The sequence below is a fragment of the Aspergillus saccharolyticus genome, assembly GCF_003184585.1.
Source record: "Aspergillus saccharolyticus JOP 1030-1 unplaced genomic scaffold BP01scaffold_2, whole genome shotgun sequence".
Taxonomy (NCBI): domain Eukaryota; kingdom Fungi; phylum Ascomycota; class Eurotiomycetes; order Eurotiales; family Aspergillaceae; genus Aspergillus; species Aspergillus saccharolyticus.
In genome coordinates, this window is record NW_020290612.1 from 267046 (window position 1) to 290074 (window position 23029).

Sequence of the window (23029 nt, forward strand, 5' to 3'; positions counted from 1 at the left end):
ACATTCACCATCCCAGCTTCACCTTCCCAGCAGAGGGGGAGCGGCGGAGGGAAAGGGAAAAAAGCAGGAAAGCAGAAATACAATTGACAATCGATAAACCAAAATCAGGATTATAGACCAGGAAAAACACAAACCACGCTATTACAATATCTGCCCCATATTGACACTATCTGCCACATGGGACCTGTTCTTTGTCCTGGAGAACCAAAGGCAGGAATTGAGATTATTGACTATGACTTTGAGTTGCAATAGACTGCGAATATGGGGTGGATGTCATCAGACAAGCCTTTGAACCAAAGGACGGGCAGGTCAGACCATGGAGATCCTGCCAAGCTAACGTGGCTGCGATCTGAATCGCAACATGCTGTCCACCACCACCCATCAACAAGCATATGCAAATGGTTAGTTTAATATCAATGGTCTCATGTTCAACGACATTATATTGAAATCAATACTACCCCAATTTACTCAGGACCAGCATCAACCAGCTGAAACCTCATCCCGGTGCTTTTCCGATCGCTAACCCGATCGCATTATTCTTTTGTAATCTCAATCAAATTGTTAGAAGAGATCCTGCTGTTGCAATAGACCCGCCTCCCCCCGCCCGGCGATGATGATGATGATGGTGGTGGTGATGGTGGTTGTGGTTTCTGCTTTTCGATGTTCTCATGCTCGTCATTGTCCATTTCCGAAGCGGGGCCTTCTTGACCAATTATGCGTGGAGCCCGAGCTTTCAATCCATACTGTGGTATGACGCTGACCACCTCTCCATTCCGAAGGAGCCTCTGACTCCATACAAACACACACACACACACACACACACCCTGACCCTCCGCGGGTAGAGAAGAGGACGGAGGGAGGAGGCAAGGATCGCAGAGCTACTCCGGACTTGAGCAAAATGCACGCGAGCGCCCTCGCTGCAGATTGCAGAAAATGAATGAATTCCCGATGCTATCCTGAAGCCAGTTCGTCATTCTGCATAGGAGAGAGAAGGTGTCGGTCTTCCTTCGTCTCTCCTCATCATCATCATCATGCCGGACTCGCAGTCATCTGCCCTTAGAAGTTATGGCCCCGCGATAAGAACGGCAATGTGTGAGACTCGCTTGCATGCATTGTTCAGGCTCACGGCAGATTATCGTCATCATCAACCGTTGAGCGACGGCTGGCTTGAGGATCCCCCGCCCAACCCCCCTCCCCCCCCTGCCTGTTCCCGAGGTGAGTGATGGATGGATGGAGGGGAAAAAGAATTGTGCAGCTTCACCCTCCTGGACCCTGGTTCAAACCGAGCGGTGTGAGTGGCTGTCCACTACCGAGCTATCAAAAATGAATCCCGCACGCGCATTGCATTCGCTGTACTGGATGTACAACCAGTAATCACCTTCGACAAAGTGTGCTGCACAGTAGATGCGGCTAATCAAGGATGTCCGAGTCAGTCTTCGATGGGTAATATATTAACGATAAATTATGCTTCTGATTTCCGCTCAGTCCCTGAGGAGAATCCTTCAAGCCATACCGCCTACTCAATATTACTGACATGCTACAAGCCCACACCAGCCCGCTGCAGCGTTCTCCCGAGAGGACCAAGCCATCATCATCACCACCACCACCACCCTGGATTTGAACCAATCACTGGGCTCCAACCCGGAGACTTTGAAGGTCTTGGCCAGTCACTTGCGTAACATGTTCTGTGCAAGATGGCGTAAGTGGAATGCCACCATTGGACGCAAACCCTTCTTCCACCCTCGGCGGAGGAGGGGAAGAGATCCATCTACTCATTCTTTGGCTGTGATGTGTTGGAAGAGTGTAACTTCAAACCTTCTTCTCGATTTTCCTTCCAGAGTGCTTCCATCTCATCTGCTGTACTATTACCGCTCCAGAGCGCGTATTCCGCTGTCATTCCCCCTCGAAAAAAAAATAATCAGATTCAAAAATGGCAAAAGCATGGGAAGTGGATTGGGCGAATCGACACAGGAAAAGGGACAGGTGAAAAATTCAAACGAATCAGATTCAGTAGAGACCAGACTGTGTTGGTAGGGTCGGTGGGGGAAAGATTCGATCCACACGAGTCTTTAGTCTCTGCTTTTTTGTTTTCTAAATAACCATTGAAACTATTTTATTGTCCAACAGAGGGTGTGACTTTCTCCCCCCCACGGAACGGGTACACTCTTTGACGTATCTTTGTGATCTGCCACTTTCCCCGCTACCTTGAAACACTCTCAAGGGCTCAAGGCGAACCTTGGTCGCTGCATCAGTGCATCTAAGCTTAGCTCTTGGCGCTGCCAGTCCTCCTGTAAATTGTGGTCTTGTCTCAATTCCATCTAAACCCTTTTCATGCCTTCTCTGCTGCCACGCTTTGCTGTTTTGGTGATGGTCTGTTCTTCAGAAGTCTTGGTGACTGGATGATTTTGTATAGACACGGCACAAACACCCCCTCTGCCTCGCCCCTCCCCCTCTCCACTTACTTACCTTTTTATGCCCTTCCCCTAAGTGGACCTACCAATTTGGGTAAGGTCTGTCGGCTCAAGGCCGCCCCGTAATGATGGATGGATGGATGGATGGATGGATGACCCGAATGGGAATAATCAATGGAGTTATTCCCGCACTTGCTAGCCTGCCACAAATGGGGCAGAGGAGCACGGAGACAGACAAGACAGACAAGACAGACAGGCAGGCAGCTAAACAGACAGACAGGCCATCAATGATGATGCCAATGATGATGCTGCTGGAGATGATGATGATGATGATGATGCAGTAAGAGTACGTACCTCCCTCGGGGATGGGTTCGGTGACTAAACCACAAGACGCAAGAGCACAATGGAGATGGAGAGTGTGGTCCTGTACCTGAGCTGGTTGGTACCTGCTCCTGCTCTTTCCCCCCTCCCCCAACAATTACACAGTAGTCCCTCCCACGCCATTTCTCTGTGGCTCTCTACTTATTGCCTTTTTGCATTGCTGTTTGTTGCTTTTAGTGGTGTCAAGGTCTACACAGTATGTGCTATTTTTTAAACATTTCCTTCTACGCAATCGAGAACAGAAACTCCACATCTGTTTTCCTCCTGCCATTTTCCCTCGTCATCAATTGCCTCCTTTTCCCTTTTGCCCTTTTGGTCATTGACTTTTTTGGGGGTTTGAGGTCTCCTACACAGTCCTCTTCTGCCGTGTGCGCGTTTCCTTCTTCTGTCTGTAGTCACCTTCCCGCGCCAAGTCTCATTTTAACTTGAGTCCTAACTACTGATGTAATCTATATGTACAGAGGAAGGAGGTAGTCTTGGTGACTACTAAGTAGTCTCCGTATTTACTTAGTACTTACGACTATTTCATCATGTACCCATCCTAGTGGTAACTAGTCCTGTGCAGAGTCAAACTGACTCCATGTAGATTGACCTACTCCGTAGAGTACTTCCACTTTAACATCTTGCAGAACCTGCAAAGCAAGTACTGTCCGTCCACGGAAGGAGATAGAGGCAAAATCTTCCCCTCCCGTATTTGCATACGTGCATAACATACAACATACTTTTCCACCTGCCCTTCTTCGATGCCGGAGTTTCAGATCTTTTCTTCTCACCGCCGCCCCCCCCCCCCCCTTACCCCTACGTTTTGTTGATTGTGTCTTACAGCAATTCTAATACCACAGTACAATACTCCGTACTTTGTGTGATCTCATTTCTAATGCGGGGAGGCCATTTTGCTTGCAGTGTTTTGTATGGATTGGAGTGCTTTTGTAAGGAGATTTTGGGGCCCAGTAGACGCGTTTCGAAAGGGGATTTGTACAGTGTATTCTGGCAGCAATTGCAAAAAAAAATGTTCAACATGTCAAAACACTAACTCAACTAAGATAAAGGATAAAGAATATTAAGATTAGACTAGATAGTACCGTGTAGTTAGTCTGAAGATTTGAGAGAGAAAGATCTCTTAGTCATTCATGGTGGACTGAGGGAGTGATGCAGGCGCAAAGAGGAGAGGAGAGGTGAAGCCAAAAAAGAAAATGCTCAGGACAAAATTCGAAATCTGAAAATTATGGCTGGAAGAGGGAGAGAGGGAGAGGGGAAAAAATGGATGGAAAATTGGAAGGGGAAGGCAAAATTCCAAAGAGGAAAAACCACACAAAATTGATTATAGGAATTATTTTGTGGAGGGTTCCCCCCCCCCCCCCCCACATCTCTCTCTCTGTGTCTTTTGCTCTCTCTCTCTCCCGCCCAGACTGAGAATAAAAAAACGAAAAAAAAAAAACAAAAAAAAATCCTTAAATTCAACCAGGGAAAAAACAAGACCCATCCAAAATCTTGAGAGTCACCCGAGGAACTGGTTCCCATTTGGAGATTGTTTCCCACTTGACTGACTACTTCGCTGTCTCGGTCTTTGTCTACTCCAGTTTATTCACTATAACTAAACTAAATTGAAACTAAACACATCCACTAGATGAACTAAACTAATTTATCTAACAATTATTATTTTTTTTCTCAATTCTATTTTCTTTTTTTAAACACTGGCGCCGTTTCGAAGCCGAAGAGGCCCAAAGGAACGATCTGCAACCGTCCCCGACGGGACGTCGTCAGTGGCACTAAACCCATCACCAACACGGCAACGCCAGGGCTTCCCTTCGTCCCTGCGGTCCATCCTCATGCTGAGATCCTGTATTTGTTCATAAGCTTCGCCGATCCCCTTCGGGCCCTTCCCCAGACTGCCTTTCCTTCTTCCTATCTGCCGGGTCTCAGAAACTAAAGAAGAGCCATTATCTTTCTCCTGAACCAAACAATCTACTTCGACTATTTACATCCCGCACTTCCCCTGCGCATCTGTCTTCCATTCTATACATTCAGCCGCGGATCCCTTCCTACCAGCTACTCTTTCCTCCCTTTCAACACACTGTCTCTGGTGTTGATCATCTTTCATATCCTCGATCATCTATACCTGATCTTCCTGTCTCCCTTGTCTTTCCTCCTTGGCTCCTAGAGCAGTTGCCTGTCGCTTTTTTGTTTGTTGTGTCCCTACCTTCCTAGGGATACTCCGATCGTCAACGTCAACCACGCCTGCTTTTCTTAGTTCGCTACGCGCGATAACCACTATTCTCCATGACGATGGTCATTGAAAATCAAACTCGCCAGTACGGCGGGATGGGCTTCGATAGCGTCTATCAACACAACATCCACCACAATCCGCCTCAGTTCACCGATCCATGGGCCGCTGCTCAAACCTCCTCCCACTCCAACCCTTCCATCTATGCGACGTCCCTGGCACCCAGCCCCATTGCTCTCAACCATGTCAAGCAGGAGGAAGTGAGCCGGCCGGCCGCCATGTCCATGTCATATCCTAGCATCCCCGTTTCTGCTCCTTCTATGGTTACCGGAAGCAACTATTCCACGGCCACGGCCACGAGCTACCCCGGACCAGAGATGATGGGATTGTCGCACGATATTCCACGCACATCGTTCGACCAGGCTCCCGCTTACACTACAGCTTCCCCAATGACCACCTATGCGCCAGCAAGCTACGCTCCCTTGAGCTACGCTCCGCACATGCACCAAGATCGAAGGATCTCTCATGCGTAAGATGACCTCTCAATGCGCAGCCGATCAGGCGTTTCGCGAAGGACAATCCGGTGCTAACAGTTCCTTTCAATTTGCAGGGACGCTCGTGTCAGTCAATCGCATCCCGCTTCCGCTCCGACGTACGGTGACGCTCTGGACGCGAGCCGTGGTATGGTCGCGCTCAGCCAGGATCTGACGCCTCGCAACATCTATGGTCCTCGCAGCACGCGGGGCTCTGGCGACTCATACGGATTTCCCTCGACTCACTCCTCGGGATCTTCGATCTCCTCCACCAGCAACTACCCCTACTACAGCGCTTCCGTGGGATCCGTGGATTCTTCCGTTACCGACTACAGCTCGACCACCTCGGAATCCTACGAGAACGGTCATTTGTCACGGACACTTCCCCGCCCATCTAACCTGTTGACGGGAAGCGCACCACCTGGACCCCAGTCGATGATGAGTCAGTTTAGCTCCAAGATGCCGTCCAACACACAGAAGAAGCACAAGTGCAAGGTGTGTGACAAGCGATTCACCCGCCCGTCGTCGCTCCAGACCCATATGTATAGTCACACTGGCGAAAAGCGTAAGTTCCAGACCGAGCTTGTCGAACGTGGGAGTTTGTGAAACTAACCGCCTGGGTTATAGCATTTGCATGTGACGTGGAAGGCTGCGGTCGTCACTTCTCGGTTGTCTCAAACCTGCGCAGACACAAGAAGGTTCACAAGGGAGAAAAGGAGGGCGCATCCGGCGACGACGAGGAGTAAACGATCACCCTCCTGGTTGACCTCGTTCACGTCGAACGCCTCTCTCAACCCTGCCACAGCGGAGAGGGGCAAATTCAACATTTCATTTCAAGGGCGCGCGATGATCACATTGTGCGACCCAACCTGTCATCAATGATGGGGCCCTCCTCCTTTGTACAACAGCATCGATTTCCTTCCACCGATTTCCTCTTTCCCGGCTCGCCCAACGTGGCTGAGCGTTGATACCCCGTTTATATTCGCTTTGCGTGTTTGGATTTTCTCTTTCATATTCCCAAGGACAAGCAGGACATGTTACAGCGGCTTGGGTGGGTTGTTCGTGATGTCTTGATTACCCAAAGTTATGACCATAGAGGGTACCGGTTATTCTGTCTTTGATTTTTTTTCTTCTGTTGTTTCCTTTGTCATCTGTGCTAGACTGGGGAGTTGGTCATTTGCTTTCTACATCCGGCATGTTTTCTTTTTCCTGGTTGATTCGTTTCGATTCGGGTCCGCATCTCCAGGGCATGATTTGGGATGCGAGAATGTTCACGCAGCAGGGCTGTTTGATCGGGTTTAAGATTCTTTCTGTTCTTACTTTGTGATTTGCCTGCCCTTTTTCATCTAGCTGTCTGTCCTCTATCATGAGACATTATCGGGATTTGACGATGGGTGTTATGTGATTTTCGGCTGGGTTCAATTGCAGCAAGGCGGCGCACTGTTGAAGATCTGACATGCGAGTGCTAGGCTGATACCCCGTTGCAACTGGGCGGAGCATGGATAGGGCAAGGCGGGCGGTTTTCATTTATTCATTTCCTATGTCTTGGTTCAGATTTGGTTGGAAACATACATTAGAGGCACAACCTGCAACAGTGTCACCCACGGTCGCTACATATATTGTCTAATAAAGAGTTGACATCAAATATTGTGCAATCACTGGTATAAACAATATCTATGCTGCAAAAGACAATTCTTGTGCCTGAGTGCCCTCCCCCACGAGCCACAGAAAAAATATAAGACATGGGAAGTAAGGAAGCAAGCGCCACCACCATCACCACCCGCTCGCTCTCCGTTGCTTTTGCCCCATCACCGGCACGCCTCATTTTTCGCATTCGGCGGGCAAATTCCTCGCGTCGTCGTCTCGGAAAAATGGAAGCTTTCCGAATTTTTCCAGCTCCCCCACAATTCCACCCCGTGTATGGATATGTAAGGCCCACCTTCGTGCATAGCCATCGTTGTATTTGTTGTTGCCCTTGTCTCATATCCCTATCCCTTTCTCCATTGATTAGATGCATAGGTGTGCGGTGCACATGGCGTCCCTGATCCTATGTAGGAATTAAATTATATCTGTGTTTAGTTGCCATTGGGTTCAAGCTTCAAAGGGTTGGTTTCACTTTAATCATGTAGAGGAAGGACTCAACTGTGCCTGCAGTTCGTGAGTTTGCAGGTACTGTGATTCTGCAGCCAGGGGTATCTCGCTCATGTCTGAAAATCCATTGTGGATCTAGCAATGGGAATTGCTGGGATGGAGGAGGCTCCAACATTAGATAGAGGTTGTTGCTGGTTGTAAGTCGAGGTTTTGTTGACTCCCTCTGGTATGGGGGTTGCATGATGTTGCGGTTGATGTTGATGTTGATGTTGGGCTGTTGCATGGATGGTTTATCCTTCCATAGGAGGACCTCAGCTTCAGCTTCTCGAATACTTGATAGCGTGGTGATTGCGGAAATTGAAGCACTCGATGATATACCTGGGACATGTTCATCGAAATTGCCATCGTTGGGTTTTCAGGTAGACCGCCTATCGCATTGACTTCTGTCGAATATCCTCCTACTATCAAAAAACCAGGGAATCCGGCAGGCTGATTGTGACATACATAGTAACTAGATCCCGACAGGCATCTTCACCGGGCAAGGCCTCATTTCGATGCCATTCATACTATCACTCCTGCGGCAGCAACGCCAGTATTGTTGACCCTATCAACGGAGTACACAACCCCAAGCAACGAACGAACTCATCCATAAAACCAATACTCAGCCGCATACTCCACCGCAAACTCCCCCTCATGCTCCGCACATGTCGCCGGACTCATCCCGCCAGCCGTATGAACACGATAGATCTCCTATTCATAACCATCAATTCGTATCCCCTTCAACAGCTGCCTCCATCCAAGAACCTCCACAAACTCATCAACCGAGTAAGCAAGCCAGAGCGTAAATGAAAAACCACACGCACCTTAATCCCTCCCTCCTTCCCCTCCCCAACCAACTTCAACCACGGCACATCCTCCGAACCGCCGGGAGCAGCCACACTTTCCACCTTCTTCGCTTGCACCCAGTTCCCCTCAAACTTCCCACCCCGCTGCCCGTACTGCGCCGCTCGAAGGTCAAAGACCGGCATGCTCGAAGAAATTGAAGCGGAACCGGAACCAGCAGCAGCGGGAGCAGAAAAGTAATGCTGTCCGATGATGGTGGCCCGCGACAGCTGCACGGCATACAAGGCCAGTACTTCCTGCGGAAGGGCGTGGGTGAATGCCGGGAGGGTGTGTAGGAGGATTCCGCCGCCGCCGCCGGTTTGGGAGTGTTTTGTGGGCGCAAGGCAGGAGACGTCGTAGAGGGTGGCTACGGCGCCGGTGGACACGGGGGTCGCGGATGCGGATTCGTTTCTGCGGTGACTGCGGGCGGCAGGGCAGGTGTAGTTCTGGGTGCCGCGGCCGAGGGCGATGAATCTGAGGGAGAGGTGCGTGGAGGGTGGGGTTAGTTCGGTTGTGTTGGTTCTGGCTGTCACGCTGGTGGTGGTGGTGGTTGTCTGGTTGAAGGGGAAGAATGGCACGGCGTCGAGAGGGCAATCGGTAAGACGCAGGGAGGACAGAGCGTGGGAGAGCGAGATGAAGCTTGTGGCGAGGTGAACAGCGTTCGGGGTGCTTGTTTTGATATCAATCTCGGTCTCGGGGACTGGGGTTGCGGTGGTGATGGAGAGGATGTCCATTAGGACGAGGAGGATGGGCACGAGGATGGCTTGGATGCGCATCGTGGTGGTTTTGACTTGGTGGATAGTAAGATTCTGTGTTGTGGTTAGGAGTGTTGAAGATTGAGGTTGGATCGAGGATGAGATGAGATTTGGTGATGTGGCGGTCTAAGAGTGGGAAAAGTGTTACTCTTTTGTCTGTATATGAGTAGCTAGATTAAGTGAATGATGGTTCACTTCCTACCCCAGGGTGACCTCTTCCCCTCTCTTTTTGAATCTCCGGCAAAGTAACATCTCAGTGCCAGCTTGCAGCGCAACGCATTGTTGGATGTCTGCCTTGCCAAATATAGACATGTTGAGGCGAAGTAGGAGGTTTTGGATCGAGAAGTATCCAATGTCTATCAGGCCGTGCCGAAGCAGTTACATTAACCTTCTACAAGGCTCTATTCATCGGTCAAACTAAGCTTCTCTCCCAACTGTGCCACAGAATCACGAGAAAGCCTTGCATGTGGGATAGAGTCACAACCCGCGAGTTTTCGATTAAGCGCCGTACCGCAGGCATGCACCCCGAAGGACTATAGCGTTGGATACGCAAGATAATCCTACTCGCAGATAGATCTGATAAGGTTCAGGGAATCTCGAACCGCGAATGGTGCTGGTTCATGCCCGCCTTCCATCGTGGTGCTTTGTAAGCCCGTAAGCGCCTGGAAGGATGGCAACTATCTACAAAGCCACCGACGCTTGAAGGGTGATTGAAGTAGCCTCCCAGATCAGCATAGTACTGTGCTTATGGCAATCTCATCTGCAGTGCTCGAGATCCCCACCAGAAACATACCGGCAACTGTATACAATTGCAGGAAGGACAAATGGAACGAGACCACTCCGAACTCAAGACCACTCGAGCTTCATATACACACTTGGATAAGTCTGGATAAGTCAAGCCAGTCCATAGCTATTACCAGGTCTCTCTGAGAATGCTCCTATTTCCGACTGTACGATATCAGCTTGTATGTTGACCTATCTCGCCTTTCCAGGTCTCTTCCACTAATCCCCAAGCACCATGACATATCTTCGCGCCAAAACACCTTTATCATGACAAATTCTTATACACGGAGACACAAGTGATATAGCTAGATGTCAGATTGAGGTACCCAGCAAATAGCTCTCTAGTACCGGGTTTAGCACACCGAAACGAGACAAGATCTAGCCCTATACAGCCTTCCTGAACATAGACACCAACTTACCTATAGCACCACCACCTCACCAATCTGAAACCGTCCACACATTCTCTATTTCTCTATTATTACTATGCAAATTACGCTTCGAACTGCATCTGTCTGTCGAGACCAGAAACATTTACTTGCATTCTTTTCTCATTCTCATTTTTTTTTCTAGAAGGATAAATTATAGTGCCATGGAAAAACGCCTGTTCTATTCCGAAACAAGAGAAGAATCCCCCACATCTAGGTGAAGCCTGAAACATAGATGCAGATGCGTCTCTGGCAGCATTGACTGACATCTCTGACATCTGAGAACACGGCACGCACACACACTTACCCATGAGCTAGGGGCAAGGGTTGTTCCGAAATAATTTATCTCAACCGAATACGCTGACGTACTCTTGTGGCTCCATCGTCTACAGTAAAGTGAGTCAAGATTACAAACTGGGAAGGTTTTCTTTTGAAGGTGGTAGACTGGGAGGACTGTTTTTTGATTATCGAGTGGGGAACCACTCATCAGAAACAAAAACCGTTGTGCCGTTGCAGATTGGATGATCCTCCGATCTGAAGTCGTCATTGGGCTGCAAGCGTATGAAACATGGCTGATTAGCAAAGTGGGACCTATTGCGATATACTCATACTTTGTATATTGGGGCGGGTGTAATATGCGCAACCTAGAAAAATCGATTAGGTCGCATTTCTCTTTGAAATTTAATCCCGCAGGTGGTGGTGTTTCAGATTGAGATTGCCGGGGGTGGATTGGTTGACGTGTCGAGGCTTGGTATAGTGTGTAGGATTGATTATTTAGGGAGGATGCATGAGGTGCCCGACTCAGGGACCCGAGAATGTATGAGATGGACGATGAGACGATCAAGTGTCTCTAAATGATTATGTGATACTGCAGGTAAGAGCAAGACATTAACTTATCGCTGACATGGCTTGCTGATGTCAAACTCTCCCCGATGAAATGTGGGCATTCGCCAAAGCATAGAGTTCTATGGTTTTACAGTCCGCCAAACATTGATTTGTATTGTTTAGCAATATCAAGTGTGATCTTTCTTCAAGTACGAATGTAGTATACCCAGAACGCCGAGCAAATGGGATATGTGCATAGGAAGAATCGACAGCACCAGGCAGTCAACGAAGAATTTATTAGCGGGTATGTCTAACGGATCCGGTCCAGCTTGGCGCGGTTCATGGCGATTTGCTCGTCGACGAAGTCGCTCTGGGAGGATGGTCAGTGTCAAAGTCCTCGGTTGGAACCAGGAGAAGCTTACCTTGCCTGTGATGCGTTCCAAGTGGCGGTTCTGCTCGTCCAACTCCTTGCCCGTGGCTTTGGCGAGACCGTTCAGACGGCTGGCAGCACCACCCAACAGGTCCAAGTTCTGCTCAATTTCGTTCTCCATCGCTTCATCCTCACTGTCGGCCTCGAATTGATACTTGGCACGGTCGGCAACATTGGTCCGGGAGCGCGTCGTCTGCTTGCTCGCCTCCCGATCAATCTCCCGGAACGTGCGCTCCATGCGCTGATTGGTCTTGAAGGCCTCATTTCGTGTTCCGTCGCGGGTCTCGCGCTCCTGTCGGTGGGTATCCAGGATCCGCTCATCGCGCTCGCGGCGCCGCCGGGCACTCGTGAATGGGTTGGCGACGTGAACAGCGAACATGCTCTTGTTAAGGGTCTTGAGCTCCTTGGCCTTCTCCTCGGCGATCCGTCCCTCGATGGCCGCAACGTCCAAACTCCGCTCCGCATCGTGGATGCGTTCTCCTTGCGCTCCCAACCGAGCCAGAGTCTCCCGACCCGTCTCCTCAGCCTGCGCAGCAATGCGGAGGGCGTTGCGAGTCGAGGCCACATCACCCTGCTTGATGAAGCGGATATCCTGCTTAATAGTCTGAATCTCCTCCTCCTCTTCTTCCTCCGCAGTCAGGTGTCGTTCCTGGTAGGTAGATGTGTTATATCCGTTGCTGCCACCTCCGTAGGCTGCAGACCCCTCCGAGTAAGGCGGCGGAGGACCACCGGCCTGTGACGGCGGCTGCTGCTGTGCTCGTTCCGCCGCTCCCCCAAAAAGCGCATCTCTGTTGGCATCCGCGGCAGCGGGGTCGTTGGGGTCGGAGCTGCCTAAGCCTCCGTAGCCGCCAGGGCCGTAGCGAGAGGCTGCGGGCGGTGCGCCGCTGGCGCTGCCTCCGAAGCGATCAGATCCATATCCTCCCTGGTTGCCGTATCGGTTCGGCGCATATCCTTGCTTGTTGTCTCCGGGAATGCTGGCGGAGCCCGGAGGAGCCGGTGCGGCGGGAGTCTCCCCGGCTGGAACGGGAGCCACGCCAGCTTGGATCTTGGCTTTGGTGTAGGGATCGGTGGGAATCGGCTTGGCGTAGGGGTTCGCGGGAGGTGCTGGGCTTTTGCTCTTCGATCGGGAGCCGAACAGCGCCAGGCGGTTAGAGGAATCGTCGTCGTCCCCGGACTTTTTGAAGCCGAACCTACCCATGGCGGTAGAACTGTGGTCGATTTGTGTTGAGGTAAGAATGTGAATGCTTCGATACAGCCAGCAACAATTAATGAATGCCAGTTCCTGGGGAAAAGAGGACAGATTAGGTGAGAGTGAGAGTGAGAGAAAAAGGAGATGTAAGAGGGGGCGAAGTGACTGATGGGCAAGGTTCAGGGGAGCACAACGCCTCAGGCACTATATGTGGATTGAGGGGGGGGAAGTCTGTCCAAGAGCGCGAAAGGCGGAGGGTAATTATATTACACTTTATTACAACACTTTTGGCCGCTTAGTGCGGAATGATGGCTATACGAACATGCTCAATACGAGTAAATCCTTACAGGCTGTGCTTGCGCTAACCCGAGTACAGCTTAGTGCAGTGGCTGGACCCTTCCAAGCCTCCTCCAAATAGTCCAAACCAACCAACCCATCGCCGCCCGGAAACGTCCGCGCGCATCTCCCACTCAACTTGGACTTCCATCAACAACTCATCCCGTCAGGAAATGCTCAGTGGTAGTCATGGCGCCGTATCCGGGGTCTGATGCAGACTACTTCAAGGACAAGGCGCGTAGGGATCTGCTGACCCTCCTCGAAGGCGTGAGTAAGGCTTGCTTCCACTTCCTGTCGCCTTACCGTATACTGGCTGAACCATTGGGTCACAGGTCCGCGGTAAAAAGAATCTCATCGTCAGTCAAGATCTGGCTGGACCAGTCGGGCTGTTCGTCAAGTTCTCTTTGCTTCAAGAGTACGGTGTAGATCGTGTCTTCTTGCTGGAAAATGGCAATGTGGACTCCTCACAACGCAATGTTGTCTTCCTAGCGCATGCTGAGAGGCTTCCTCAGGTGCGGGCTGTGGCAGGTATGTCAATTTCTTACGTTTCCCTTCGTCCCTTGCGTAAAGATAAGGTGGATGTTGTTCCACACAGGAGAAGCGGTTTGGGAAAGACTGTAGATTGCGCAGATCCTCTTCTACTCTACGTAGTCGGTCAATGCTCCCGGATATCAAAGTCGTGTGAAGATAGCCAGCTCATTCATAGGCTTTCTTTCTCTTCCTTCCTGATCGAAAGTCATCAGTATGAGCTAACATGCCTCTAGAACAGGTTAAGCGCCTGCAGCGCAACGGCAATGTTGAGCATGAAATCTCCATCTTCTGGGTCCCGAGACGGACCCTTGTAAGCAATGCTATCCTCGAGGAAGCAGGCATCATCGGAGACGTGAGCATTGCCGAGTTTCCACTGTTTTTCCTGCCGCTTGAACAAGATGTGCTGTCTTTGGAGTTGGAGGACGCCTTCAGCGATCTTTACCTGGTAAGAGTGCCCTGGATAGCATGTTCTTCGAACCTAGTAACTCATCTTTGCGCAGCATAAAGACCCGGGATGCATCTTCCACTCCGCCAAGGCCCTCATGGACATCCAGCAGAGACACGGGTACTTCCCTCGAATCATCGGCAAGGGTGATCATGCACGACGACTAGCCGACTTGCTCCTTCGAATGCGAAAAGAATTGGACGCCGAAGAGAGCTCAGGGCTTGCTAGAGTGTCGGCTCGCGGTCTCTTGCCCAGTGCGACCACAGAAAGCCTCATTATTATCGATCGCGAAGTGGACTTCGGTACTCCTCTCCTGACCCAACTGACCTACGAAGGCCTCATTGATGAGACGGTCGGCATTAAGAACAATCAAGCCGACATCGACACCTCCATTATTGGCGGCGCAGCCTCTGTTTCTCAAGCCCAAGAGGCGTCGAAAGGGCCGCAACAGTCCTCTTCCTCCAAACAGCACCAGAAGCGTAAGATCCAGCTAGACTCCTCCGACCAGCTCTTTAGCCAACTGCGTGACGCCAACTTCGCCATTGTTGGCGACATTCTGAACAAAGTCGCGCGCCGCCTCGAAAGCGACTACGAGAGCCGGCACTCCGCCAAAACGACGACCGAGCTGCGCGAATTTGTGAACAAACTCCCTTCATATCAGCTCGAGCACCAGAGTCTTCGCGTGCACACCAACCTTGCCGAGGAGATCATGCGCAACACTCGCGCCGACATCTTCCGCAAGGTTCTAGAAATCCAGCAGAACTACGCAGCGGGGACCGATCCGACCTACCACCATGACGCGGTGGAGGAGCTCATCGCTCGCGACGTGCCTCTCACAGCCGTGCTGCGGCTTCTTTGCCTGGAATCCTGCATGTCCGGCGGTCTGCGGCCGCGGGACCTCGAGACTTTCAAGCGACAGGTAGTCCAAGCGTACGGCCACCAACACATCTTGACCTTCTGCGCCCTCGAGAAGATGCAGCTGCTGCTCCCACGGGCCTCCTCCGCAACCAGCGCCCTCCTCCTTCCCACCGCGACGCCCGCGGGAGGCTCCCACCACCAGCAGAACACCAGCCCCCGCACCAACTACCACTCCCTCCGCAAGACCCTCCGCCTCGTCGTCGAGGAGGTCAGCGAGAAGGATCCCAACGACGTCGCTTACGTATACAGCGGCTTTGCGCCCCTCAGCATCCGCCTGGTGCAGTGTGTCCTGCAAAAACCGTACATCCTGTCTCTGGTGCGGGGCGGACCCGTGGCGAGCGCGACCACCGCCCCCACAGCCACCCCTGCGAGTGTCTCGTCGCCTGGCTGGCTGGGCTTCGAGGACGTGGTCAAGAGCGCTCGCGGGGCGACATTCAGTATTGTGCAGAAGGGCGACGACAAGGCGGTGCGGGCCCGGCAGACGATCAGCGGCGCGCCTGCCATCAAGACGGTGTATGTTTTCTTCCTGGGCGGCATCACCTTCACGGAGATTGCGGCGTTGAGGTTCATCGCCGCTCAGGAGGCGTCGCGGCGGCGGATCATCATCTGCACGACGGGGATTGTGAATGGGGATCGGATGATGGAGGCGGCGATTGAGAAGGGGAACTTTGCTTGAGGATCGGTTGCGAGAATAGTCGTCGATCCAAACCATTGTAGCGATTGAGAAGTCTGGTTTGGGGGTTTGTCTTGTTGTTCCTTGCGGCTGTTCCACAATGACCTAATGAAGAACTTGTAAATCTCACCCCTTGACTAATAACTGGTGTTTCCTGGGTCTATAATCATGGTTCTGAGATATCTAAATTGCTCGGCTTAGGCGATCCCGAAACGTCAAGTTCTAGGGGCAAAGTCGACCGAAGAGTGTGATTGATACTAGTTAGTTATGCTCTCTGCATGTGTAATCATTCCTCACGTTGCGAAAGCAATTTGACCAACATGCTCAGGCGCGCGTCGATACAGGCTATGACCTTTGCTACTGGAGAGTCTCAGGACAAGACATATCGGTCGACCATTTTCTTCCAGTATACTTGGGGGGGCGCAGAAAGTCTAATGCTCCTCAGATTAAGAGGCGAGTTCTTTTGTTTTCTTGATCTTTTCCCTTCATAAGCGCGATCTCGTAATCACAACTGGCCAGCTCTTGCGGTCCAGAGTCGGTGACGCTTGTTGAAAAATCGCAGTCAACCTACCAAGGAGTTACAGTATTGTGGGATGAAGGACTGACTGGTGAAGCAGAGGAAAAGCCTCGGCCGGGCCCCGCCTTTAGCGGCGAGGAGCAGCAAGCAAGCGCGAGGTCCAGCTTGCTACCACGTAAACCTCGATCATGGGAATGTTGGTGGGTAGAGAACGCTCACTCGAGACAGAAACTGCCAGTCTTATTTTCTTTTCCAAATGAAAGGCTCTGCTGGTCATGCAGGTGGGGATAAGTTGCTGTAGAAGGTCAGTCAGCCCTATGCAAGTTCCATGGAGCTTGTTTCCATCGCCAAGCCGGGCAGGGAGGGGAAAATCCCTCCGATGACGTGGGGAGTTCATTGTGTGTTGATGATGGATGTCCCCAATCTCAACCCCCCTCGTGATGTGCAACTGACTACCATGGATGATTCTGGTAATAGAATTTGCCTCCATTAACTAATTCCCTGTCATAACGTGAGCATTAACCCAGACACAGAGGAGGTATTGGCCGGTCGCATACTAAAATTAGTTGCTGACGTGCCGCGTCCTCAGGCATCTGTCATTAAGTAACTAACTATAAGACTCCCTTATCGACTTACCCATAACTACTAACTTACTCCTACGTCACCGTTTGGCCAGTAATCGGGGATTCACTAATTTGATGGCGGCCCTTTTACAACCGGATGGAGGGGCCTCCTCCTCATTCACTTGGCTCCTCTTCTATATTAAGCTATCAGCGGCCCTCAGCTCCGTCTTTCTCACTACCGTCGTTTTTTGGTTTTTCCGTCAACCCCAAAGTCCCAATCGGTTTCGCACCATCATGTTACCAGACAGTGTCTACCAGCTCTGTCATGAGGAGCAGACCGTCACCTCCGAGCTGCTGCGCGATCCATCCCAATCCCCTCCAAAAGTCTTCCAACGCCTTTACCATGACTATAAATCCAGAAAGCAGTCCGGGTCGAAGGATTCGTTGACCGATGCTGGAAATGAACTGCAGAAAGTGGCAGAGTGCGGCAACTGGGGCAATGCTCAGCCAAGCGAGCTTTTCCTGCAGGTGAGTTAGTTAGTCTCAAGCACCGCGAAAGGGCCCCTGCCCGCCAACTTGGATGGTGCTGATGATCCATGAATCTCAAGATCTACCACGATGCGCTCTGTGCGTTAGACAAAAACCCAATGGCGGGGGTTGTCTCCCCTCCGCTGATGGGGAGCCATGGTGTCGTCCCCCTGACGATCATCGCGCCTTTACCTGATCTCTGTCGACACATGGCAAACTGTATCGTGCGCGCCGAGAAGGAGGTCTTTCTGGCGACCAACTTCTGGATCCACTCCGACGCATCAACGCTCATCACCAATGCATTCCGCGAGCTCTCCGCCCGGGCAGGCGAGCGGGGTGACAAGGTGATTGTGAAAATGGTGTACGATCGGGGCGACCCGCAGCAACTGTTTGAGAACCACTTGCCCGTACCGGAGAAGAAGTACAGCGGGGGGAAAGTGAAGCTTCCCTCGTCGGAGGAGATTCCCAACATCGACCTGCAGGTTATCAACTACCACCGCCCCGTGTTTGGCACCTTCCATGCCAAATTCATGATCGTGGATCGGCGCATCGCGCTGCTGCAGAGCAGTAATATCCAGGACAACGACAACCTGGAGATGATGATCCATGTCGAGGGTCCCATCGTCGACGGCCTTTACGATACCGCATTGATTTCATGGGGCCGGTCCCTTGAGCCGGCTCTGCCCATGCTGGGCTCGCCAGCCACCGGGGCTGCCATCCCCTGCCAGTCGACCGTGGAGCTGGACCACGCAGCACCAGCCCCGGGCCCACTCCCAGAGCTCACCATCCACGAATCCCACTATGACCCGAATCTGAAGCACGAAGCCGAGCGGATGAACGGGCTCCTCGAACCACGCGACGGTGAAACCCGCACGCAAGCCGTCACGCGTCGTCTGAGTAGGGTTCCCCCGCCCCGTATACCTGAACCGTCTCTGAGTGACACCGCATACTGACCGCATCGCAACAGACACCACAATCCAGCCCAACACCACAGGCGACGCTTCCGAGCGCGACCAAGAGCTGCCGATGCAGCCCTACCTCATCCTTCCCCCGCACGACCCTTTCCCAATGGCCGTGATCAACCGAGAACCCTGGGGAGGTGAGTGCGCCAGTCCCCCATAACCATTTCCAATACATTCAATAAAACTAAAAACCGTCGCAGCACCAAACCACACAAGCGTCCACACCCCGCAAAACAGCAGCTTTCTCGCCGCGATCCGCAACGCCCGCGAATCGATCTTCATCCAAACGCCCAACATGAACGCCGAGCCTATCGTACAAGCCCTGATCGAAGCCATCCAGACCCGCGGCGTGGTCGTGACCGCGTATTTGTGTCTCGGCTATAACGATGCCGGCGAGCTCCTCCCCTTCCAGGGGGGCACCAACGAGATGATCGCGCATAGGATGTACAAGGCGTTGGAGACGGAGGAGCTCCGCGCCCGCCTACGCATCTATAATTATGTCGCCAAGGACCAGACCAAGCCGATTCATAATAAGTTCAAGCGACGGAGTTGCCATATTAAGTTGATGATTGTGGATGAGAAGGTTGCTATTCAGGGTGCGTTCTATATCCCCTCCCCCTCTGAAACTCATTTCTAGAGATGAAAAACGTCTCGTCTATGGGATAGTTGACGATTATCTATCTATACCCTACCCTACACACACCCCCGTCCCAACTAGACCTTTTTGAAACTAAGAGGAAAACAGGCAACGGCAACCTAGACACCCAATCCTTCTATCACAGTCAAGAAGTTAACCTCCTCCTCGACTCCCCGGTCATCTGCCGCGCCTGGCGCGAGGCTATCGATCGGAACCAGAACACCGCCCTCTACGGCGCCGTCAGCCCCGAGGATGGCTGCTGGCACGATCCCACCACCCACGAGATTCCCGAGGGGTCGATCGGCACGGATCCGGGGAGGTTCAGCTGGGCGAAGGGGGTGGTTGGTGCGGTGCAGCGGGTGAGAGGGGCGGGAGGATTTTGATTTTTTTTCTCTTGGTGGGTTGGCACCCGATGAGCATGAGCGGGATTCTTGTCTATGAATTATATGTTGTTGTTGTTGTTGTTGTTGTTGTTGTTGTTGTTGTTGTTGTGTTTGAGGGGAAATGCGGAACGAATATTTCTGGTGTATGATATAGTAATTGTGTTTCTGGTATATAGTAATAACGGACTTACTTTCTGATTTTGATTGTGTGAGTGGGTACTATGGGGGTGATGTGATGATGGCATCCTTCTGTAGAACGGTCTTGGTGGTTTTGAGGAAGGCTGTCTAGTGTTTATGTAGCTCAGTGGATGGGGTTCTGGTTGGGACAGCTTGGTAGGTAGCATAACCCCTTACCTCGGCTTCAAGCTTCACCACCAACCCGGCTTGTAATAATCACTGGATGTCAGGTTCAACCACGCCTGTATAATGACTCGCTACACTTGACAACACAACAAGACCATCCCAAGCATACACAACACACCAAAGGGCAGTAGTGCTAACCAAACACTTCCAACCATCCACAACCCCAATATTCACCCCAGGAACCCCCACCCCCCCCCCCCCCCCCCCCACGCCCCCCGGGGACCAATCCTAAGAAACATTTCCCACCCCCTGCAACGTCAAATACACATCCGTCCCCCACCCCCAAAGACTCTGAATCGCAATACTCCCGCCAAAGTACTCCGCATACGCCCGACTCAACGGCAACCCATACCCCAGCCCGGCGATGCTGCTCAGATGCCCGTTCGCGCCGCCCCCGCCCCCACTCGCCGCGGCAATCGTGTTCAACGCCTCCATGCCCTCGTGGGTCTCAGACCCGCCACCTCCCTGGTAATGATCGTCGTACTCGGAGAACGTCGTGAAGCTGTACGACCAGATATTCGGCAGCACTTCGGGGGGGATGCCGCCGCCGCGGTCGCGGATGCGGATCGTGATGCACTGCGCCGACGGGATGGTCCAGGACTTGATAGATTCATTTGCGTCGGCGGTGCCCACGACGGTGTAATTGTGGTCCATGTGGAAGTTGGTATCAGATTCGGATTGCTGCTGGAACTGGTGCTGATGTTGATTCTGCCAGCTTGGAGTGTTATTAGGATTGGAAAGAGCGTCCGCAGGATGGTAGTGATGGGCGGACGGGACGTCTGGAGCTGCGGCGATGGTGACTTCAATCGGTTCGTCGCCGTTGCCCGACTCCACGGTGGCGCGGAAGGCGTTCTTGAGAAGCTCGGTCAGGATGTATTCCACGTGGACGGGAACGTGCGCGAACGAGGCGTCCGGCTGCCCGCCGATGACGAGCCGGGGTCGCACCCCGTACTTGAGCTCGCAAATCTCGCCCACGAAATCCTCGCATAGTTTGACAATTCGCGCGGGTTGGAGGGCGGTGTCGATGACGCCGATGTAGTTGGAAGGGGGCGCGGCGTCTTTGGCTGGTGTGTGTTCGTTGTTGCTGCTGCTGCTGCTGCTGCTGCTGTTAGCGCCAGACTGAGTGTCCCGGACCGGCTGCGAGGCGAAATGCAGCGCCAGGTGCTGCTCCGCGATGAGACGGGTGCCGATGCGCGCGCGGAGGTGCGTGTCCAGGAAGCGGGTGACATCGGCGGAATTGATGTAGCGGCGGCATTCGAGGAAGCCCCGGGCCAGGATCGGGATCGTATTGGTGTGGGTGTGCACGAGGTCGGCCAGGACTTCGGCGAATTGGTTCTCCTCTTCGAGGGTGGTGACCTGGCGCTGCTGGTAGGGTAGGAGGGTGGATAGGGAGTGCAAGTAGTTGTTGTAGATTTGTGTGACGTGTGGGTTCGAGACGACGATGAAAGGAAGGTTGCGGAGGGCCTCGATGCGTGATGCTAGCCGCGCAGGTAGCAGTGACAGGGTGAAGTTGGCCGAGGCAAGGAGGGCATCCTTGGATAGTGGTGGTTTGCCATGTCTGCACGCGTCAGTGTTTAGCATGGAGACTTGGTATCCTTTTGCGGTATAATGAGTAGGAGCTTACTTGAGCAGGTCTGCGAGTGTCAACGGTCGTCGACGACTGGCTGCAAGACGAGCAACTTCATCATTAGCCCCATAAGCGAAGGGATGTTGTTGAGAGGTTGAGACGTTTCGGAGAGATGGCGACGACGACAACAGACGTGCCCTAGGGAGAGTGCATAGACGTGTGAGCCGGAGCCTGGCACCCAGAGACGGCGTCTGCAAAGTCCGGGTCAGTGCCATCTCTGATTGTGGCCATCCTTCAGCATCAAATCGCGGAAGGTTGTTGATGATGACCTCACTGCGCCCTTGCCGGGGGATTCTCCAAATTCTGCCGGAAGGCGGTAGGCTGCCACGCATCTCAACCGAGGGACATTTTGGCGGGGTTCGACTCTCTTTGCCAGCTGGTGCACCACCTATTAGGATGTGGTGGAGATCACTGCGTGTACTCGCACCTCATCCTTCCCCGCACATAACCGATCAAATCTCTTATCAGTCTGATAGTACACTACCACGGCTTATTGCTGGTACTGCGAGGCTATTATCACTACAATCCTGCTTTGGCAGGTCATGCGCCTGAATGAGGTCATCCGGCGCATCCATCGCGCTGACACTCCGTGTTAATACTCGAGGTGGCAGAGCACCGGTCGGGTAGATCTGAGCACCAGAGCTTTTGACAAAATTTGCGAAGCACGCAAGCCAAAGATGATTGAAGATAATAAATGGAGGTTACCATTGCCAATGAGATAAGACAAAAGACAGCAGTGCGGCGCAGGTCAGAGTCACCGCGCAGCGGATTCTATTCCTACGCCCATGGTGCTGGCCTCTTGTTCTACAGTACTAATATGATTCGTAACTCGTACATGACCCATATCCCTCAGTTCTTGCCTCCTGCATGTTCCTCGTGGTGTTCGCAAGTCCGGACGGGTGAGCGTGAAGGGCTTTATTGAGTGCGGACCTCGCCATCCTGCTCGACGTGCAGGTGCTCGTTGAAGTCGAGAGCGTTGACGTTGTCCTCGGGGTACTCAACACTGGACAATAGTTAGCTAATCTGTTTTGCTGAGGCTCGAGGTTGTGGTTGATGGGGAATTATTTGTTCAGGGGTGGGTCGGCTGCCTTACGTGAAGCCCTTGATGAGAGTGTACTCGTGCTTGATGGTGCCGCCCTTCTCGGTAGCCTGCTGCTTGGCCCTGGTAAAGGACGGGATATGTCAGCCCTCGATCGGTATTTTGTGGCTGAAGAGTCGGGATTCACTTACTTTTCCAACTCCTCGGGAGGAGAGTCCTTCTTCAGGGTGACCTGAAACAAAACAATGATTAGCGTCTAGAAGAAGGGTTCAGTGGGATTGAGGGGCGCAACGAACGTTGTAAAGAGGCATTCTGGTTGCGGTGTGATGAAAGGCAGAGAGCCGAAGAGATCGATCAAGTATGATGGCTGGAAACTTGCGATGGGGGATGGATGGTGGAATGGTGGTGGGTTGTAGAGAGAAAAAGGTGCCCCGGGGGAGTGGGACGAGAGAAGGTTTTATACTCTGATGCGTGGTTTTACTACCAATAATCTAGTCGGGCAACTCTTACTAGGCAACCTCACTCTTTCTGCGGGGAGGGGGGGAATGTCGCCCGCACGGCTGATAAGGGGGTGAATG

General features: G+C 52.3%; 8 protein-coding genes across 8 annotated transcripts; 4 read left to right on the forward strand and 4 right to left on the reverse strand.

Annotated features, from left to right (window-relative positions):
- Positions 1 to 2843: 2843 nt before the first annotated feature.
- BP01DRAFT_73659 (uncharacterized protein) lies at positions 2844 to 3263 on the forward strand. The gene has a single exon (XM_025580059.1). The coding sequence runs from the start codon at positions 2991 to 2993 to the stop codon at positions 3219 to 3221; it is 231 nt and encodes a 76-aa protein (XP_025435188.1). The 5' UTR covers positions 2844 to 2990; the 3' UTR covers positions 3222 to 3263.
- A 1634-nt stretch (positions 3264 to 4897) lies between these two features.
- On the forward strand, positions 4898 to 6465 carry BP01DRAFT_73675 (C2H2-type zinc finger protein). Its single transcript, XM_025580060.1, has 3 exons — positions 4898 to 5545; positions 5627 to 6114; positions 6177 to 6465. Exons 1-3 carry the CDS (start codon positions 5073 to 5075, stop codon positions 6293 to 6295), a joined length of 1080 nt encoding a protein of 359 aa, XP_025435189.1. The 5' UTR covers positions 4898 to 5072; the 3' UTR covers positions 6296 to 6465.
- A 1817-nt stretch (positions 6466 to 8282) lies between these two features.
- BP01DRAFT_362173 (DUF3455 domain-containing protein) lies at positions 8283 to 9298 on the reverse strand (the record flags this gene model as incomplete). The annotated part of the gene is made up of 2 exons (XM_025576209.1): positions 8283 to 8390; positions 8504 to 9298. 2 exons carry the CDS (start codon positions 9296 to 9298, stop codon positions 8283 to 8285), a joined length of 903 nt encoding a protein of 300 aa, XP_025435190.1.
- Positions 9299 to 11620: 2322 nt separating this feature from the next.
- On the reverse strand, positions 11621 to 13253 carry BP01DRAFT_378773 (putative plasma membrane SNARE protein (Sec9); the record flags this gene model as incomplete). The annotated part of the gene is made up of 3 exons (XM_025577087.1): positions 11621 to 11680; positions 11733 to 13022; positions 13248 to 13253. 3 exons carry the CDS (start codon positions 13251 to 13253, stop codon positions 11621 to 11623), a joined length of 1356 nt encoding a protein of 451 aa, XP_025435191.1.
- Positions 13254 to 13380: 127 nt separating this feature from the next.
- On the forward strand, positions 13381 to 15962 carry BP01DRAFT_352735 (Sec1 family protein). Its single transcript, XM_025574005.1, has 4 exons — positions 13381 to 13532; positions 13598 to 13793; positions 14030 to 14241; positions 14297 to 15962. The coding sequence occupies exons 1-4, from the start codon at positions 13455 to 13457 to the stop codon at positions 15833 to 15835; spliced, it is 2025 nt and encodes a 674-aa protein (XP_025435192.1). The 5' UTR covers positions 13381 to 13454; the 3' UTR covers positions 15836 to 15962.
- Positions 15963 to 16801: 839 nt separating this feature from the next.
- Positions 16802 to 19626, forward strand: BP01DRAFT_352737 (IQ calmodulin-binding motif protein). Its single transcript, XM_025574006.1, has 5 exons — positions 16802 to 17440; positions 17521 to 18337; positions 18408 to 18539; positions 18603 to 18998; positions 19148 to 19626. Exons 1-5 carry the CDS (start codon positions 17048 to 17050, stop codon positions 19420 to 19422), a joined length of 2013 nt encoding a protein of 670 aa, XP_025435193.1. The 5' UTR covers positions 16802 to 17047; the 3' UTR covers positions 19423 to 19626.
- A 391-nt stretch (positions 19627 to 20017) lies between these two features.
- BP01DRAFT_310642 (alpha-ketoacid dehydrogenase kinase family protein) lies at positions 20018 to 21863 on the reverse strand (the record flags this gene model as incomplete). Its single annotated transcript, XM_025572426.1, has 2 exons — positions 21410 to 21863; positions 20018 to 21343 (listed from the first exon to the last, which is right to left on the reverse strand). Coding segments are annotated over exons 1-2 (1659 nt in total), but the record flags the coding sequence as incomplete, so codon positions are not given.
- A 464-nt stretch (positions 21864 to 22327) lies between these two features.
- BP01DRAFT_378777 (uncharacterized protein) lies at positions 22328 to 22762 on the reverse strand (the record flags this gene model as incomplete). Its single annotated transcript, XM_025577088.1, has 4 exons — positions 22328 to 22415; positions 22506 to 22574; positions 22643 to 22683; positions 22748 to 22762. 4 exons carry the CDS (start codon positions 22760 to 22762, stop codon positions 22328 to 22330), a joined length of 213 nt encoding a protein of 70 aa, XP_025435195.1.
- Between the last annotated feature and the right edge of the window lie 267 nt (positions 22763 to 23029).

Bases quoted from the DNA above. Each gene is read 5' to 3' on its own strand.
- BP01DRAFT_352735 (XM_025574005.1), top strand. From the start codon at position 13,455: ATGGCGCCGTATCCGGGGTCTGATGCAGACTACTTCAAGGACAAGGCG. The intron at 13,533-13,597 runs GTGAGTAAGGCT...ATTGGGTCACAG, and splicing joins TGCTGACCCTCCTCGAAGGC to GTCCGCGGTAAAAAGAATCT. The intron at 13,794-14,029 runs GTATGTCAATTT...ACATGCCTCTAG, and splicing joins TCAGGTGCGGGCTGTGGCAG to AACAGGTTAAGCGCCTGCAG.
- BP01DRAFT_73675 (XM_025580060.1), top strand. From the start codon at position 5,073: ATGACGATGGTCATTGAAAATCAAACTCGCCAGTACGGCGGGATGGGC. The intron at 5,546-5,626 runs GTAAGATGACCT...TTCAATTTGCAG, and splicing joins GATCGAAGGATCTCTCATGC to GGACGCTCGTGTCAGTCAAT. The intron at 6,115-6,176 runs GTAAGTTCCAGA...CCTGGGTTATAG, and splicing joins TAGTCACACTGGCGAAAAGC to CATTTGCATGTGACGTGGAA.
- BP01DRAFT_352737 (XM_025574006.1), top strand. From the start codon at position 17,048: ATGGCGGCCCTTTTACAACCGGATGGAGGGGCCTCCTCCTCATTCACT. The intron at 18,540-18,602 runs GTGAGTGCGCCA...AAACCGTCGCAG, and splicing joins CAACCGAGAACCCTGGGGAG to CACCAAACCACACAAGCGTC. The intron at 18,999-19,147 runs GTGCGTTCTATA...AGAGGAAAACAG, and splicing joins TGAGAAGGTTGCTATTCAGG to GCAACGGCAACCTAGACACC.
- BP01DRAFT_73659 (XM_025580059.1), top strand. From the start codon at position 2,991: ATGTGCTATTTTTTAAACATTTCCTTCTACGCAATCGAGAACAGAAAC.